The 14,999-nt window shown below is 46.8% G+C and overlaps 1 protein-coding gene across 1 annotated transcript in view; it reads right to left on the bottom strand.

The window, feature by feature from the left end:
• PLPP3 (phospholipid phosphatase 3) overlaps positions 1 to 14,755 on the bottom strand; it is a 44,581-nt gene extending 29,826 nt beyond the window's left edge. The window contains exon 1 of the mRNA XM_009569200.2: positions 14,107 to 14,755. Coding sequence (XP_009567495.2) covers positions 14,107 to 14,245 — 139 coding nt within the window. The 5' untranslated portion in view covers positions 14,246 to 14,755. The remainder of the gene's footprint in view (positions 1 to 14,106) is intronic.
• Between the last annotated feature and the right edge of the window lie 244 nt (positions 14,756 to 14,999).

The raw sequence follows: 14,999 nt of genomic DNA, 5'->3' as shown, positions 1-14,999 counted from the left end.
CTGTCAGCAAGGCAGGAGCTCAGCAGCTCATAGGGGGTGTCCTCTATTTCCAGTCTATTTACTGCTCTGTTGAGAAAGGCGCCTATAGATGCTCTAGTTCTCACATGGGAGTTTGGAGGGACTTGGTTATTCAACAAACCAATCCTTTCTAAACGCTGTCAAAGGAGTGATTTGATGCCTTTCAGTGCTTACTATACAAAATGCTGAAAGACCAGCGAACTTCAAAAGCTGCAGAAGCGGAGCTGGAGTTTGGCAGGAGTTCATTAGCTGCCTGTGTCCTTCTGTGTGTGGCTTGTAATTACATGCAGACCTAATGCCAAATCCTCATCTACCAAGGGGTACCAATTAACATACTGCTGAATGATTCACAGGTAGCTAATGTCGAGACTTTTACAACTGGTGTGCCAAATATCCCATGCGTTATTATTATATATATTTTTAGGCTAGCTTCCCCGCCCCCGCCCCCCCCCTTATTTTCAAGTTATTGTACAAGTAAAGTTTTGGCAGCTAAACTAGGATGGACCAGCCTGTTCTCAGGCCACACACTGGTGAGTCTAATCCTGCTGTCACTGTGCACCAGTGTCTGCATCCCTTGGTGCATGGGCCAAGGACTTGCAGGTTGAACCACCTACTGTATTTTTCCTTTGTATAAAGCATACTTTTCTGCTCCAAGGAGAAACACTCTGAAATCGAGGTACAATTTGCACTCCATACTTGCCATTCCTGCTGCTTGTACCCTTTTACTCCTACAGCCAGTACAAGAGTAACAGCAGGAGGTTTAACAGCTGCTGGAGAAGCTAAGGAAGCAGGTACCTAAAAATGATAACCCAGTTTTGGGGAGAGAAACATATATGAAGCTACATCTCCTGCATGAAAATATAGAATTTATTAGACCCTCAGACCAAACTAAAAAAACCTTTCTTCTCTTACTTGAGATCTGCATCCCTCAGCAGCCAGTTGGCTTCCAATGCGACTTGGCAATTAAAACCTTGGGAAGTCAAACACAACGGTATGGAAACACATCTTTTGTTTTATTGCTTTTTCATTCTTGTCTTGTACTTGATCCCCAAGCAGAAACACAGGCACTGATTTCTCAAGTGAAGGAGGAATCATGGGCCCAGCAAAGCATTTTGGCACTGACTTGTAGCAGATCTCCAAGCAGGCTGGTTTGCCGCCATCACTGACTTTCCCATAGAGAAAAAGAGAATCAGTCCTTATTTCCTTCTTTTGCTTGACTTTCTACTTTCCAAAAGCCAAGGCAAGTCCACCAAATTCTCCTCCCCCTAATATGCAGCACCTCAGTGGCCTCCTGTTCCCAGAGGCACCATGAAAGAAGCGAGATAGACATGATTTCAGATTTACTAAAGGTTTCATGCTCCTGGGCAGAAAGAAGCCTGGATACAGGAGGCACAAGAGGGAATTCGCAGAAACGGTCCGCCTTGATGTAACATTGCTCCCAAAGGTATCAGCCACAGGACAACTATGCACTTGAAAATCACGGGTTTGGATGCATTACGGATATACATATAACACCAAGAGACCATCATTACCAGTAATTTGATAGCTTTTGCTTTTCTTCCTTTACCTTTGTCCTACAGCCTTCCCCAACAGCCAGTTTCTATGCTAATTTTTCTGACAGTTGTTCAGCACACAGAAACCTGTGTCTCCCACTCTCCTCTCCAGACACCCCTATTTCCATACATTTCTTCGCTCCATACAAGTAGCAGCTTCTCCATCCCGCTACTCGCTCCCACACCTTTGCAAAAATGCCTTCAGTCCTGCAGGATAATTCAACATCAGAAAAGCTGTGAGCACAACCCAACACACACACCACTTTATCCTTCTAATAAACCTTTCATTACATTTGACACGATACAGGTCTTGTCCAGCCATGAAAGCGTTCCTGCTTATCAGAACAATTTTTAATCAACTAGAAGGAAAAACACGACCTGGTATTTTATTGCTTCCTTGCTCTTTGCTTTTAAATGTTTCAGTTTTCTCCAATTCGTACTCTTGCTAGTATCTTTAACCAGGGATGGGTGGAAATCCTCATCTGTCATGTCCAGAAGCTCCCCCTGGATAATGTGGAGGCTGGGCAGGCAGAGGAGTAGGGGAAGCAGTAGGGGGAGGCCTCATGGTGGGGTGGGAGAAGAAGGCACCAGGCACCAAGCTCTCACACTCCCCGCAGGTTCTGGGACATGGTTTTGTCCTGGCCACAATTACAAAACAACAAACAGCGTCTGTGGGGAAGGGTCATAAGAAGTTCAGCTTTCCTCTATTAAAACCATCTGGTGCCTATAAAAAACCCTAACTTGTTGGTTGGGATGGTTGGTAGCACCTCCTCTGTGCTCGGCTCCCGCGGCAATTTGAGAGCGTGGTGGCACTCGGAGGTGCCACCGTGAGGGACAGGGCTGCTGTGAGAACTGGGGGCCTGGCAGATGCACACCCCACTTTGCATCCCTCTTGCTGCAAAGAAAGTGCTCCAGCATCCACCTCATTTCACTCCTCCTCATCTGAGCCAGGTCCTTCTTTAGGGGGTGCCTGTTCCTCCAGCACCGTAGGCTCCGCAAGCCTGTAGGTGGGTTATTCTTTCTGAGCAAAAGAAAAAGCTGGAAGGCCAGCTTGTGACCCAGGAAAGGGTTTCTCCAGGTTGGAAACACTGATGGGTCCCCCTCCAGCATAGACAGCAAGACGCATCACCAAACCTGCAGGAAAGGCGGGGCAGGGTACGGGAACCTTTATTTTTCCTATATCAAAGAAAAAAAAAAAAAAGTCTAAACCTCTCCTTTGTTTCCAACTGAAATAAAAGAAAATTAAAAAATAAAAAAAAAGGATAAGAAAAGTGAGGAATGCTTACAGCCAGTTCCCCGGCCTGTAACACAAAACCGCTCTGTACTGGGAAACCTTACACCCCGCAGCATCCAGCTCATGTACTCCTGCTCCGCTCACCGCCTCCCGGATGCTTCCCCAAGCCCAAACTGCCCTTGAGAGAAGCCAAGCCTCAGTCTCTGCTGAAAAGCCTCTTTGTTTGGATTCCCTTTACAAATCAGCGTATCCTGAGATTGAACTCCCTCCCACCCCTCTGCAGGGCTTTTTAACGTTGAGATGCCTTGGCAGCGGCCCGCTCTGCCAGCAGGTCTGCGGGCCTGGAATAGCGTTCAAAACCTCGGTGCCGGGGCACGTACAGTCCTCGGAACTTTCTTCACGTTAAAGGGAGGGGGAGAAAACATTGCAGAATCACTTCAAACGATCTTTTAATCATGAATTGTGACCAGAGGAGCTAAGTTCTCCTTAATTAAACAATAGCTTTAATCAGCCTTCAACAGCCTACATTAAGATACACCAGTGAGCTGGAGAGGTGCTTTTTCTCCCCCCACTCTTAAAATGGGATAATTCAAGGACAACTAGACAAGGCATCGCTGCTCCCAGGAGAAACTCAGGCATAAGGTCTGGCCCACACAAGCACCACCAAGAGGGTTCGACTCCAACTGCTGCCATGAGCTGTCCGTGCAGCTTCAAGTCCATCACGCACTGCACACAAAAATTAAATGCATTTTCCTGCGCTGCCCACTTGGTCTGCAAGCACAGTGGGACAAAGTGTGCTACATCCATACAACACTTGGCCCACGAACGGGTCCTCCATCTCCCTCCTGGCTTGCAAGCACCCCAAAATCCTGCAATCTCACAGAGGGCAGGAGATATGGTACTCCCACGCCAGGACCTCTGGTCCAGCACAGACCCACCCAAGACCCACAGATAGCACCAAGGCAATAATTTCAGTTACCATTTGCAGTGAAATATGGCAGATGTTGCAGCAAAGGATTGTAAGGGTATGTCAACGCCAAATCTTGTCCTGAAACCACATGGAGAATCAACCCTGTTCGCTGAAACCAGCCTTGGGCCCAGGACTTAAAGCAATTTCACCGGGGAAAAAGTTACTTTTCAGCTGCAGTCAGCTTTTTAATCGACCTCAGCATTATATCTATCTCTGTGAAAGCAAAACGCTGAGCGTTTAAGCAGGTGGATTTTCAGATTATGGACCCAATCCTGCATTCGTAAAGCAATACCCAGTTTTTCAAACAACTTTAGCGAAAGCAAAAGCAAAGTCCCTGTTGTTATATCCACAATCCAGAGGCGCCCTAAACCCTATTCCACTTGTCTGGCTGTTTTAAATGTGCTGTGTTCCCAGACCCTGCAGTAGGCTCTTAGAGCTTTAGGCACTGGAAAACTTCTTTGTGCCTATGCATGCAGTAACTTATCAAAACAGGCTTTCTCTAAAACGCTGTTTTATTTTTCCCTGGGTTTGCATCTGACAAAGACTTGTCCCAGCTCAGTCGGAAAAATACATGCCACAAAACTTCTCCTTTAAGGAAAAAAAAAAAAAACCAACTAACTCTCCCAGCCCAAAGCTTTTAGAAATGCTTCCACATGCTAATCAGCCTCCTATTCAGCCTAGAGCTGAATAGGACTCCAACAATGACAAAGAAATACGCTGAACCTATTCCACATTTCATCCCCTTCACTCAAAATGTTGCTGTTACCTTGGTTTTCAGCTGCTTTGTGGGAGCTGCAGCAGAATGACAGCTGCATGTTAAAGCTGCAGGGACAGTCAAGAAACATGGAGCGCTACATGAAAAAATATTCATTCTGGATTATGGGAAAAAGTATGGAATTATTTGATGAGAGTGTCATGAATGCTGCAAACTTTGATAAGAATAAATAATTAACCTTCTCAAAAAAAACAAGACCTCTACTGAAAACATAGCCTCTTCTGATCAGGCAGCAAAGGTATTTTTTTTTTTTTTCAGCTTGGCAAGTATGAGTGGGCTACAGCCCCCTCCAAGCCTTTCCTTTGAGAATTAGCCATTTGTACTACGTATTATCAACTAGCAGATGTCTCCGAGGAACTCTCCCCCACCCTCCTTATCCTTAATCAGAAAAATTTCAGCTCTTGTTTTTGGGACCGAAGAGCCAGTTCCTGCTGCAATGGGTGATGCAAGGTCATTTCCCTTTTCTGCAGAACACAGAAACACGGGAACAGAGCCAACCGGGGAAACTTTTGCATGCATCAAGGTGGGAAGCTCTGGGACAGGTGCACACATGTCCTAGGGACACGCATTGGCCTGAGCCCTCCGAGCTGCAGACTTCCTCCGTGGCTGCACATCACTGAGGATCTGATTTCCAAAGGTACCTTTGGAGGCAGGCAATGGCCTGGCTGGGAGAAGTACTGAGGTTTGCATCTTAACGGAAATTGTTAGGAATTAGAGAGAGCTCCGAAAACTCCATGGGGCACCTAGGTGCATCCATACTGGAAATATCGCCTTCAAAATGTGTCTTCACTGGGCTCCAGCTTCCTGCCCACGCATGGAGGTGATGCTCCTCCACATTCCCTGTATCCTTAGACTAGAAATTCCCAGAGGCACAAACCTTCCCTGCAACTTGTCTAGGCAGGACCAAGAGCAGGAGGGCTCAAATCCTGGATTCCTCTGGGGCTTCGTCTTGTTTGCAAGCCAGGAAGCAAAAGGAGAAGCAGCTCCCCAAAGAGCAAAGGCCATCTGACCAGTGATCAAAGAGCAGCTTAAGAAACCTGCTAACACCAAACTGATTCACAGCTATCAACTTCAAAGGAGTTTTGCTGCCTGCCATCAGTTTACTGTCCATGCAAAAAATAGTCCACGAGCATAACTCAGAATGCACCCAGCATTCCCTGGCCAGACCCGCTTACCAGCAGTTTGTCACACTATTTTCCACTTTCCCTTTGGAAACTATTACTTTAAAGAGTGGTAGGCTTTGCAACAAAGCCTTGGAAGCCTTCAAAATGCTTGGAGTGTGGAACTGTTTACCACAGCCACTGCAGGGCTACAAAGACTAGAGCAAAGACCTTGAAGTCATCAGTGAAAACGATAACCAGGGTGGGGCTGGCTGCTTGCTCCAGCCAGCCTCAAGCTTAAAGAATGGCCCATCACACCACCCCAAAACGGAGGTCATAAATAACATCAAGAAGGCAGGAAGCCCAGCTCCCATTTGGCACACTGGCTTTCAAATTCAGTGGCTGGACATTTTGAGGCATGCGATGATGTCTCAATTTGCATAAGCACATGCTAAATTAACGGTAATGCAATTAAAATCTGCATGCAGTGCCCATCTCCAGTACATGCATGGCCAGACACAGGGCACTGCTCTAAAACCTTTCAAAAATGGCTGTCATTCTCGCTAATTTACAGTAAGACCATTTGAAAGCTAATTACAGGATACCATAGAGCTTGTCCCGTCACGCAGCAACCCTGACACTGCTGGGCAAAGTGAGCCCTCACAGGGATCATCATTTGTTGCAAGAGGGACAGCTGCCCAAAACCACTAACCAGTAACTTTCACTTTTCCATTTAACCCCGTGGAAGGAAGAGCTATGCTGTTCTCAGCTCCTCCAACCAGCAAAGCTGAAGCAGGAGTTTTGCAAACTCAAAAAGCAGTGAATGACACCTCCATGCCACAGTTACCTTCACTGTTCAGGGCAAGGTCTGGGTTAGCCCAGCAATGCCAATCCAGTCTCAATCCACGCTCCGCAGGCTAAGACCACTGGTATGTTTCATCAGGAAGGCTGGAGGCACCTCCTAAGCTTCTCTGTGCTATGGTCAACATAACTTTTGGGTATTTTTGAGGAACAGATTAAACATTATGGGAAAATACTAGAAGATTGCAAACACTCATAACTAATTTAGTGTCAACATCATTGTCAGACCAACTGCAGCTTCATTTGGGCTTTGGCTCACAGCCACAGCCTAGCCCTGTAGCTCCTGACTGAGAGCACCATATGCTTAGATAAGACAAGCTCATATATGGGTGCGAGTTATGGGCAGCATTGAACAAGAATACAATGACAAAAAGAGCACAGGCATTTTCAGATCATCAGAAGCTCTGGAGTCAATTTACATGTTCTGCTTCTAACATTTACTTGATGTATAGAGTCAGTTTCCAACCTCCTGTCTTCAAAACATCCAAGATATATGGAAAACAAGATAATTTACATGACCAGTCTGAAAGAATGGAGTTTATAGAGACTCCTGGTAGTTAGAAACCCACTAGGATAAACCTAATTTTCAAACTTATTAATACATTGTCTTGGTAACAAACTTATGCTTAAGGCATGTTTTCCAATAGTTTGTGTTGAAAGTTATATCAGATCTCTCTTTTTGGTGACATTCTGCATCCTCAGATCTAACTTGAGGAGCAGTTTCTGCTGATCACAATCCCACCATCGCACTAAGCCATCGCGTGCAGCTAAAAGGCGAGAAGAGATCCTCAAGCATAACTTCCCAACAGCTGCCCCAACACAGCCTCGAACACAGGCATCTGATCTGCATGAGGAGCTTTTTTCTTGCTAAATTTGTGGAGCAGGCAGTGCTTCAAGGTAGGTGTCATGGGAAAGAGCAATACAGGAATGGATTGGGTGGCTCTGAAAGGGATATGAGTGCCCTTCTGAGAACAGGGCCACACCAATCCACAAGGACACATGACAGACATGTCAGCCTCTTCCCAACTCGTGGCGAGATCCTTCCAGCTGAAGTATCTGCAAAGCCAGACCAAAGGCTGGGGGCAGGCAGAACCCTTGCACGTGCAGCGGGTAGCCTGCAGCATCACTTTAGTGAGGTGGGGAGCACAGAGGACTGCTTTAGCCTCTTCTCTATTGGGCGTCCCACACCTCTGCCACACCAGCCAGTGAAAAAAAAGAGTGATTATGAAGTATATTCAGAAAACTGACTTCAGACCTCATAACTATAGAATAAGTGCTGGATTACCTCTTCTTTTGAGGCTTTATCATTCACTTGATTCTCATTTTCAAGCTTTTTGAAATATGAATCCTGACCTATCAAAAAAGCCCAACACAACTGCCAAAGCCAGGGCCCTAACACAGAAGAAAAGGAAAGAAAGAAATAATAATGTGACTGCACTTGTTCTAAAACCCCAGCTGGCATCCTGCTGCGCAGGAGGAAAAGCCACATCCGGGGAGGGGGTTCCCTACTCCCCCCACCCCATCTCCCAGGACACAGCTCCGTGAGAACGCACAGGGTTGGGAGAAGCTGCTGTTCTCAGCGCCTGCTGTGTTGGTGCTGGGATAGAAGGGTTTGAGGGCTGCTGCCTTTCCCCACGCTGCCTTCAACAGGCATGCCCTTGTTCAAGGCACAGGCAGACTGGGCGACCACAACGGTCCCTTCTGGATTACCAGGCATGAAGCGGGAGCATTGTATGAACGAAACAGAGAGGACGGAGTCTGCTCTGCCAGAGCAAGCTACAGAGAGGAGGGCTGGGCTTTCCACCCCCTCCTCTTTTAAGCTGATTGAGACAGAGATGCAGGCATGCAAACACCCGTCCTATCTCAGAGGCAGGCACTAAAGAGAAGCCCTGGTTCACAAGAGTGTGCCTGCCTAGCGCGGGTTCCTTGACTATGGTATGCAAACCATCTTCAGACGGTATCCGGAGACACATGCATCTGGAGGATATACCATCAGCCTGTACCTAGACAAACAAAGTGAGACCAAAGCAGCCTTAGAAAGGCATGCATATTAAATTGAGATTTAAAGGGCATAAAAATAATCTGTTTGATCTGGGAGTGATGTTTATATTATTTTCTGTGCTCACTACAAACAGAGACGACTGAAAACAAAAGTGTCATCTACTGTAATTGTGATCCCATCTCCTGCCTGTCTCAGCAGCAGGTACATAGGATTCAAAGCACTTCTGGCCATGGAGCAGTTGCACATAATTCTGCTTTCCTTAAGACACATCTTTAGGCTGGCCAAATTCCACCAACTAAGGAAAGCCAACAGATTTATACCCCCCAGGACTGGGTCTGCCACAGGTACAGCATTTCCTTGTTCTGCAATTAACACCTCAAGTTTAATTGTCATTAATAACTTGCTCTTGATAGGTGGGGATTTTTTTTTTGTTTGCCTTTTTTAAAAAAAAAAAAAGCCAACACCAAAAAAAAAAAAGTATTTTAAACACCTCCAAAATATTTCTCTCTCATATTTCTTCCAGTCATCTTTGCCTCCTTTGGTCTTTCAAGGGAGAGCCAAAACTCAGGATGGGTATCATGCTTAAATGCTGACTGCTGATTTAACAAGAAGCTTTTCAAGGCCCAGAAATGCTTCTTTACTCCCAGGTGGTGGTGGGACACAATCACACAGTCCCATGCCAAGATGCCAGCTCTGCAAACCTGCCTTTCCCAAAGCACTTCCAGACTAGTCATCCCTGAGAGAGACCCAGGCTGCCTCGCAGGGAGTTCACTGCCGCCAAAGATCCTGCCAGTATTAAAATAAGCAATACATAAACATTAACGACCAAACCTCATCTAGGGATGCTCAAAACATGATGACGACTCTCTGCCCACACAGCTTCTCGTGTGCGGTATGGACTCAGCCTTCCCCCAACACAGAGAAGACATGGCAGGGAGAAGACAACATCAAGGCACTGGCAGGGCTGCTTGGCTAGTTTAGCACACTTGGATCTTGCTGTCCCTTGCCGAAAATAAGAAATGTCTGGGTCAGCAGTTTCTTCAGGAGTGTATAGAAAGACGTTACCTACACCATGAGTGAGCCCTGCACGGCAGGGTAGTTTTAAAAATACATTAAAAAAAACCAAACCCAAAAACAAATGCCAAACTGAACAAAGAAAAATTGCTTAGCTCATCAAATCAACTTTCAGCATCCAAATAACTCTAACCTCATCCCTCCTCTTTAATTCCTCCCACTCTTTACTCTTAAATGACAATCCCAGGCTGTGTGCGCTGATTTTTGTGATGGAGTGACAGGGCCTCCGGCACAGCTCAAACTCTTTTTGCTTCTGAAAGCTGGATGACAATGCAATTTTCTACACAGAAGAGGACAGTTAAGAGTAATCTAAATTGTTAGCCCAAATTATAAGATTATATCCTTACTTACATAAACATATCAAGGTCCTGCTAGTGTAAATACTAGTTTCAAAGTTCATTTAAGCATCAAGTTCACTACAGAAGAGGAGGTGCCAAATTTGTGAGAAAGATGAAAAGATATTAACATTGTAAGAGGCCTATCCATCTGCTGCTTTAAAACCTCTCAAAGGCAGTAAAACTTGTGCTGTACAGATTAACTGGGGTTGACAGAAAAGAGAAAATTAGAGACAGAAAATAAGAAGGGCAGTAAATTATGTGCAGTTTACATCTCACCAGCCTGAAACATATGCTCCCATAAACCCAATTTCCATGAGCCTAGGAAGCAGGTACGCCAGATGAAATCCCTCTATTTTATAGCTCAAGCAGAATTTTTTGGAAGTTGACGTACCTGCACAAATATAAGCTACCAAAGACCCTAATCTGCTCAATCAGCCTTGCTGACACAGTCTTCCACTCCTTCTTCCAAGATTAAACGCTCAACTTAGCCCCCGCCCATCGGCTGAGCACAGGTGGCTGCTCAGAGTTTGATGAACAGGAACACGGGGAGTCTGTGTTAAGGGAAAAAAAAAAGGAGGAGAGGAGTAAACGTAACCCTAGATGCTACATCTGTGGGGCCAGGCTCCAAAACATCCCACCGCAAGGGTCAGGGCAAGATGCTTTTCCCCACCTGGCCCACGTCTCCTGCAGAAAGGTGGTGGTTGGTTGCAGCAGCTCCACGCAGAGCTGAATCTGGGCAGCAAAAGCCCACAGCACCAGCGTAAGCTGCCCTGTCGGACCAGCCCTGGCCAGGGTCACACCAGTCCTCCTCCTTAGTAACAACTCTATGCTCCAGGTAGGCAGTCCAAGAAACTCCTGACAAAAGGATGGGGCTGAATCGGGCTGAGGATTATCAGTTGAAGTTGGAGTGAGGTCCCCCCATTACACCTCATTTTGCTGCTCAAAACTTCCTCACAGTGCTCTAACACGAAGCAACCGAACAGCTCAGCAGGGGCAGCTTCAGGCCCTTCCAGCTGAGCTCCTCAATCACATTTTCAGATGTGTCACAGTGACCAGCAAGGTAAGGATGGGGTAGCACAGACTCTCCCACACCATCAAGCTCGCCTGCAGCCCTAACAATTTCAGGAAGCATCTTCTAATTTTCTAAACAGAGCCCTCCCAAGAGGAGGAAGCAGATGGAGAAAGTTATTTTCCCCTTCTCAGATGACCTGCTTTAATAAATGCACACTCAGTTCTTTACTGCCTTTTTTACCGAGTTAAATGCCAACATGAAATTTCTGGGAAGTTCATAGTGTCAGTGATGAAACCTCTTGTTCATGCAAGAAACTGGGGATTTGTCAGTGCCAAGTGCACTCATTAGAGAAGTGGGGTATTCCAAAATAGTCATCTCCCTGCCAACCCAAGCTGGAAAGGCAGGAGAAATGGGGGGTCTGGTTCAGCAGATCTTCATCCAACCTACTCCACTTCTCTGAACAGCTCAACAACTTTGCTGCCCATGACCCCCAAGGAACAAAGATACAAATCTTCCCCTTACCATTTACTATCAAGATAACCATTGTAGTTAAGGATGGAAGACAATAGTGTATCTAACGACTCCCGCCAAAGTTAAAGTTGAAGGAAGCTCCTGATAGCTCTGCTTTTCTTATTCCAGCTTTCTTAGATGTTTATGATAATTGTCTTCTGGGTAATTTGTTTAACTTTGTATGTAAACAAAGAAGTGTTTGTACACATCTACCATCTCACACAGAGCTGACCTGTGGCATTCCTGAAAGACATTTCAGTCACAGTGTATTCTTTTCATTTTCCTCCCACAGAAAACCAAATCAGGTCAGAATTACAGCACTACCTGCACTAGAAGCCAATGCAGTGTCACAGACCTCTCTGCAAATCAAATGACCAGTTTTAATACTTCCTAAAGTTGTCCTCGAATGAGGAAAAGCCTTCTGTTTCCCTGCTACCCAACGTTTTTGGGCAGCTGCTCAAGAGGCGTAACTCAGTTTAACTGCACTGGAGGCCATTGGCCATGTGCCTACAGGCACCAGCAGAAGACCTATACTGAGTACCTCCACTTTAAAATCAAGTTGTTTCACTCGGTTCTGCTTGTCATTATCACACATAAGATTCAGGTTTTTTACTGAATGTGCAAAATACCCATTAACTTGTATCTATCCAACTTCCTCCTACAGACTTGAACTAGAGCACCTTTCTCACTTTCAAAGTACTGTTGTTTTTTTGTTTTGTTTTGGTTTTTTTTTAACAAGTTCAGGAAGGAAGAAAGTGGGAATCAAGTGCTTGGAAACTATAACCTCTTAGTCTTCCCCAGCAAAAGGCAGAGAGAAAACCAAGCCAAACCTCCTGCAAGTGAGGCAGCTGGCTCTCACAGCAAGTTATGCCCAGTCATCCACCAGCAGGTCTGATACTACTGGTTTGGGTGTACTTGAAAAGCCCATCCCTAAACACACATCATGGGCTATCCATCATATAACCACCTCCCTTACCACAGTCCTACCCATGCTGTTCATCTGCCATCGATCAGCCAGATCTAAACTTTCCTTCAGCTGTTGAATTCCTGCTCTTACTTTTAAAAATGCTCCTCACGCTAGGAAAAAAACAAACAACTAAAGCCATCAACTCTGGTGTTTACTTTCCGATTTCCACCTGTAGTAATATGAAACAAAGCAACAATCACAGTTTCTGCTGTATCACATTATTCCCCACTAACAATAACTTCCAGTGATGTTTGATAAGTTCTGTTTACCCAAATTATCACAAGTAGAATAACAGATGTCAACTAACTTTTGCTTTTTCATTTAGCACCCTTAGTCTAGAGAAGGGGAAGAAAAACCCCTTTACCCACTCAAATAGCACTTAGTCATGCCAGGAACGCTAAAGTTAAAAAAACTTGGGTAAATTTAAAAGTTGAAAAGTTCTAACTCCTAGGAGTTGTTTTACCAGGAATCCAGCCTTCTCTTTAAATAAGTGAGGTAAGGCAAGCTAGTTACGTTTCTACTTATATTAGTTTCATATATTGAATATCAAGTATTTTTATTTTTTCCAGATACAAGAAGATGAAGCTTTCTGCACTGGCCTCTACTCTTGTGGGAATATAAAGAGAAAACCATGCCTCTCTTCTTAATATGTTAGTGCCTTGTAATACACACCAGATGATCAATAAACTACATAAAAATTAAATCAAACTGACAGTCTTCTAAAAAATGGGCTCTAAGCAGAAACAATTGTTTTTAAGACTGCGGTGTCTGGAGTATTAAACTCACGTGCTGTTGCATTATTAATCTCTTTGTTGGAACCCAGCTGATTTCCCCTGCCTGTGTCTGTCAATTAAATATTCAGCATTGCAGCCATAATTGAACGATGGATGTTTTGGCATGCAAAAATCTTTTTGAGACAGCCTGTTGACAGTTTCCTCACATGCCATGCCGTTCCCAAAAGCCAAGCGGGCTCAGACCTCTGCCAGGGACTACGAGATGCCCAAGAGCACTTCAAAGCGATCTTTTAAAGAAATGAGTTTAGATGCCCGCCCCGGGTGCGAGGAGAGGGGAGGGAGGGCAGGCAGATGCAGTGCTGCACCCGACAGCCCAACAACACAAACTAACCAGAGTGCCAACAGTATCGCTTCTTTTATTCCCCCCAATCTTTAAAAAACAAATGAGTTTAGCGAGACGCCCGCCCCGAGTGCGAGGAGAGGAGAGGGAAGGCAGACGGAGGCAGTGCTACACCCGACAGCCCAACAACACAAACTAACCGGCGTGGCACGAGTATCTCTTCTTTCCCCACTATTCGTGAGCTCCGAGGCGGCCCCACTCGCTGGAGCCGTAGAGCACTACCTCCACCTGGAGCCGGCGGGGTGCGGGGCGGGGTGCGGGGCACGACCGGGGACCCCACGGCCCGCACCCCCCGCCCTGCCGAACCCCGGCGCCGCGGCAGCGGGGGGGGAGGGAAACGATCAATAACTACTAATCGGCACCGACCCGCCGGAGCGGGGCTGGGGGCGGGCGCTCCCCCTCCGGGACGCGCTCCCGGCCCGCGCCGCTCCGCGCTCGCCCCGGCCCCGCTCCGCTTTTGTTCGGGAAGCCGAGCTGTGCCCGCCCTCCCTCCGCCAAACCGTCCCAAAGAGCGAGTCCGGGGGGAGCCGGGAGGGAAGGAGCCCCGCGGCCGCTCACCCATGACGAGGCAGAGGAAGTCGAGGCAGATGAGCAGGGCTTTCTTGCTGCTGCTCTTGGCCGGGTTGTTGTTCAGCGCCGGGCTGCCCCCGTTCTTGCTCTCCGGCGGGATCGCCTTATCGTACTTGTAGCTCTGCATTATCGGGGGCGAGCGCCCGAGCCGTGCCGTGCTGTGCCGAGCCGGGCCGTGCCGAGCCGAGCCGCGCCGGGCTCGCACGCGGTGTGCCGGGAGGTGCTGCCCGCGCCGCTCCGGCCTCGCCGGGGGGACACGGGAGGAGAAAAAAACAAAAGCAGGCGGGTCTTCCCGAAATAAAAAAAAAAAACAAACAAAAAAAAAAACAACCCCAAACCAAAACAAAAAAAAAATAAAAAAAAAAAAAAAGTAGCAAAACAAAACCAAAACAAGCACAAAACCACCAGCAAAGGAGGGGCGGGAGGGAAGTGGGAGTCAAGAAGTTTGCGGGTGTCCCAAGGCGGTGGAAAAGTCCTGGAGGAAAAGCCGGAGGGATAAAAATATGTATAGATCTGTTTGTCTGAAGTCAAAGGACGAGGGGGGGAAAAAGTTTCGGGGCGCTGCTGACCCCGCGGGCAGGTGGGCTCCGCGCTGCGCTGGGGGCTCCGCCGCACCCGCCCCGGCCGCTCTGGGAGCCACCGGCTCGGTTCTGCACTTTTATTTCGCGAGGTCCTTTCCACCCCTTAGGAAAAAAAAAAAAAAAAGGAAAAAGAAGGAGGGGGGGAAATCAGTCACTTCGCCTCGGATGGGATATCCAAGTAAGCACAGCCCCTTTCCTGCATCTGACATTTTACATAGATAATTAAGTCCACATTTTTTTCCTGAGGGAAGTTAAAAAAAAAAAAAAAGGAGTCAGGAACTAAAGTTTTTTCGCAGACCA

Source organism: Cuculus canorus, chromosome 8 (assembly GCF_017976375.1).
Source record: "Cuculus canorus isolate bCucCan1 chromosome 8, bCucCan1.pri, whole genome shotgun sequence".
Taxonomy (NCBI): domain Eukaryota; kingdom Metazoa; phylum Chordata; class Aves; order Cuculiformes; family Cuculidae; genus Cuculus; species Cuculus canorus.
Note: the sequence above shows the minus strand (reverse complement) of the source record. Positions and strands in the feature narration are given on the sequence as shown.